The 3,462-nt window shown below is 33.0% G+C and overlaps 2 protein-coding genes across 2 annotated transcripts in view; both read left to right on the plus strand.

Moving 5' to 3' along the window:
* The window catches only part of LOC103515938 (kinesin-like protein KLP2), a 1,945-nt gene extending 1,769 nt beyond the window's left edge, over window positions 1-176 (plus strand). The window contains exon 3 of the mRNA XM_008480882.2: window positions 65-176. Within this exon, the coding sequence (XP_008479104.1) occupies window positions 65-176 (112 nt within the window). The remainder of the gene's footprint in view (window positions 1-64) is intronic.
* Window positions 177-241: 65 nt separating this feature from the next.
* LOC103515939 (kinesin-like protein KLP2) lies at window positions 242-1,551 on the plus strand. Its single transcript, XM_008480883.3, has 3 exons — window positions 242-492; window positions 885-1,032; window positions 1,234-1,551. Exons 1-3 carry the CDS (start codon window positions 419-421, stop codon window positions 1,549-1,551), a joined length of 540 nt encoding a protein of 179 aa, XP_008479105.1. The 5' UTR covers window positions 242-418.
* Window positions 1,552-3,462: the final 1,911 nt, after the last annotated feature.

Raw genomic sequence — 3,462 nt, forward strand, 5'->3', positions numbered from 1 at the left:
CTTACGCCCCCCCCCCCTAAATATGGCCCTATTAGGTACAAAAATTTTCTATTTCCAAGAAAAGTTTCACCAATAATCCAACTCCAATCACGACCACCCTGTATATTGGGCACGCTTTTCAAAACATCGCACGTACCACTCCACTCATTTCTTACCTCCTTAGTTCTGACCGTTGAAAAAAAAATCAAAACAAAAAATCAAAAAAATTAAATGGCGGTTACAAGTTACAAGTTGCTTTGCTTTTGCTTGACAGTTTTTGTTCCATAGAAAAGAAATCCTTTTTTAATTGTTCTCATTTAAATGTTCGATTTCTAGCCTTCTGTAAAAGCTAGCTCTCTTTTATCTGTAATTATTCAATTTGAGTTTATCCTACAATATTCTACTATTGTCAAACCGTGCTAAAAACTAGCTGATCAAGATGGAATCTACCAGTAAACCAAAGGCTGCTAAAGAATCAAAAGAAAGAAACATCCAAGTGTTTGTTCGAGTCAGGTAAGAAAACCACACCAATTCCATGAAAAACTTCACCTTTTGCAAATGTTATAACTGAAGAAACCCCCCTCAACAGCTCAACCCTCAATAAATCACAAATGTTCTGTGACTTCAAAATACTGTAAAGTGTCAGGTTCGATACAGAATTACCCCCAGCTTAACTGCTATAGCTATGCAGAAGTCACGTCCGTGGAAAAGAAAAGCTCCTCCCCATCTGCAGCAGAAGATCAGCCTCCTACAAAACATCTGATCCTCAGAGCCAGACTATAGTTAAGCAATATTCTTGCTGCATGCTCAAGCAAATCTCTCTTCTTGCTTCCAGGAATATGAGCCACATCTTTTGTAATCACTGTCAAGTGACATTCTACGTTACTCTATTTTTCTCTTCACAGGCCACTGAACTCCGTAGAAAGAGCTGCCAAAAGTTGCTCCATTGTTGACTGTTCCAGCAGTCGGGAAATCACAATAAAAGAAAGAGTCAATGATAAGATTTCCAAAACCTTTGGATTTGACCGAGTGTTTAGTCAGGAATCTAAACAGGTGAGTAATTATTCTGCAGAAATAATATGAAAAGGTTAGGAAGAAGTACAGTGTTGGAAAAATGTAATGTAGGTACTTGGAAATACCACTGTTTTTCCCCTTCTTAAAAAGTGAGAAATAATCATACTAATAATAACTGAGTTCTTTTACAAAGTCTCTAACTTGACATTATAAACCTTCTTTTTATTCCCTACTCTTCAGGTTGATGTGTACAAGTATGTGGTCAATCCACTTATTGACGAAGTCCTGTCCGGCTACAACTGCACTGTGTTTGCCTATGGACAAACGGGTACCGGGAAAACATTCACCATGGAAGGAGAAAAATCAAACGACCCTTCCATTTCATGGCAAGATGATCCACTCTCTGGTATTGTACCGAGAGCCATGAACCACTTGTTTGATGAACTTCGCCTTCTAGGAGATGCCGAGTTTACTGTGCGAGTGTCATTCTTGGAAATCTATAATGAAGAACTCATTGATCTTCTGTCACCTACTGATGATATTACCAAGCTTCGGTAGGTTTCTATGAAAATCAATTCTGAATTCAGGTACTAAAGTCATACATCAGTAAGTACTTAAATCATATTCAAGTCTTTCTAGTATCTTCAAATATCCTATTTAAGGGAAAAGAAAAATTATTGTTTCTGTTACAAAATGGTTTGTTTTTTACCTAATTATCTTAATTAGCTAAAGCTTTGCAGACAGAATCACACCACCCTCCGCGGCTCAGGTGGTGGTAGTGTGTCAAGGCAACTCGCCTGGTAACAGGGACGTGGGTTATCCAGCCAGGTTGGAGATTTATCCTCAATTATAATTTGAGAATTTGAATACCAGCAATTATAGTGGTAGCGCTACTGCTGGAGTAAAGTGACTTTTCGGGTCCTATGCAAGCAGTATTTTACACATAAGCAAAAAAACTTTTTTTTTTTACTTTTTAACTTAACCTTTTTTAACCACCTAGTGAACTAACCTTTTTTTTGGTCCAAAGAAAAAATAAAAATGTTTCCCTGGGGAAACGCAAAAAATTTGGATACAACGAACAACTTAAACAAAGGATTTTCTTTTTTTTTGGCTTTCAAAAATTTTTAACTTTTTTTTTTACTTTCCTTTCATGTTATGTCTTTATTTTGAAAATTTATTTTTCCAGAATTTGTTTTTGAATTCTCTTTTTTGAAAGACAGCGTTGCCAGGGGAGCGGGTTTTTTTTTTCCTTGGTGGTGCGCGAGCGCATCATTCCCAAAGGATTTTTTTTTTGGGCACGAAGGACAAGCCAGTTTCCAATAATTACAACGGGAAACGAGGTTTTTTTTTTTTTTTTTGTAAGTTTATAAAATCCCTGGGAAGAAGGGTTTTTTTTTCCTTTTTTTTTTTTTTTCCAGAAACCGGACACACACAAGCAAAAAGCCCCCCAACCCCCCTTTTTATGAACTTTTTGTGCCACAAAACTGTGGCCAGGTTTGAGTTTTTTCTCTCTTCAAGAGTTTACAACGAGAGCGTGGTGTGTGCCCCCTGTTGGTTGGTTTACAAAAAAAATCTGTTTTCTTTCTCTCTTTTTTCTTCCCCTTTTTTATTTTTTATTGGGGTTTTTTTTTTTTTTTTTTTTCTTTTTTTTTTTTTTTTAAAGAAAAAAATGGAAAAAAAATTCTTTATTAATACAGCGAGAAATGTTCTATTATTTGGGAATTTTTTTTTTTTTCCTTTTTTTGATTTTAATTGTTTTTTTACTGCGATAAGGGCATTTGACCAACCTCGGTTTTTGGTTGTGGTGGGTTTTTTTTTCTTAAGCAAACAAGTTTCCAAACTTTCCTTTGAAAATTAATTTTTTTTTTTTTTTTTCTTTTTTTTATTTTTTAGGGGGACGATATTATAAGATCTATTTATTTTTTGTTATTTTCATATATTTGAACTTGAGATTTTGGAAGGGATTTTTTGGTTTGGTTTCTTTTTTTTTTTTTTTTAGTTTCTCCACCAAATTTTTTCCCAAAACTTTTTGGAAAAATTTTTAAATTTTTGTAAAGTTTGTTTTTTAAAACCATTTTTCAAATCTTTTTTTTTTTTTTAAACACTTTTTTTTTTTTTTTTTTTTCCCAACTTTTTTCTTTTTTTTAGGTTAAAGGTTTGTTGGTGCTTTTTTCTTTTTTTTTTTTTTCATTTTTTGTTTTTTTTTTTTTGGAAGAAAAATTAAAAAAAAAAAAATTGTGCACAACTTTTTTTCCCCCGCACAAACTTTTCTTTTTATAAGGATTTTTTTGTTTTTTAGGTTTTTTTTTGTTTTGGTCCCTTTTTTTTTTTTTTTTTTCCCATTTATTCTTTTTCTTTTTTTTTTTTTTTTTTTTTTTTTCTGACCCTTTTTTCCCGTTTTTTTCCAAAACTTTAATCCCTCTTTTTTTTTTTTTTTTTTGTTAAAAGTCTTTGTTTTTTTTTGCAAAG

This window comes from Diaphorina citri, unplaced genomic scaffold (assembly GCF_000475195.1).
Source record: "Diaphorina citri unplaced genomic scaffold, Diaci psyllid genome assembly version 1.1 scaffold1447, whole genome shotgun sequence".
NCBI classification, from domain to species: Eukaryota; Metazoa; Arthropoda; class Insecta; order Hemiptera; family Psyllidae; genus Diaphorina; species Diaphorina citri.

Excerpts from the sequence above, each read along its gene's own strand:
- LOC103515939 (XM_008480883.3), top strand. The coding sequence starts at position 419 with ATGGAATCTACCAGTAAACCAAAGGCTGCTAAAGAATCAAAAGAAAGA. Across the intron at positions 493-884 it reads CAAGTGTTTGTTCGAGTCAG|GCCACTGAACTCCGTAGAAA; the intron begins GTAAGAAAACCA and ends TTCTCTTCACAG. Across the intron at positions 1,033-1,233 it reads TTAGTCAGGAATCTAAACAG|GTTGATGTGTACAAGTATGT; the intron begins GTGAGTAATTAT and ends CCTACTCTTCAG.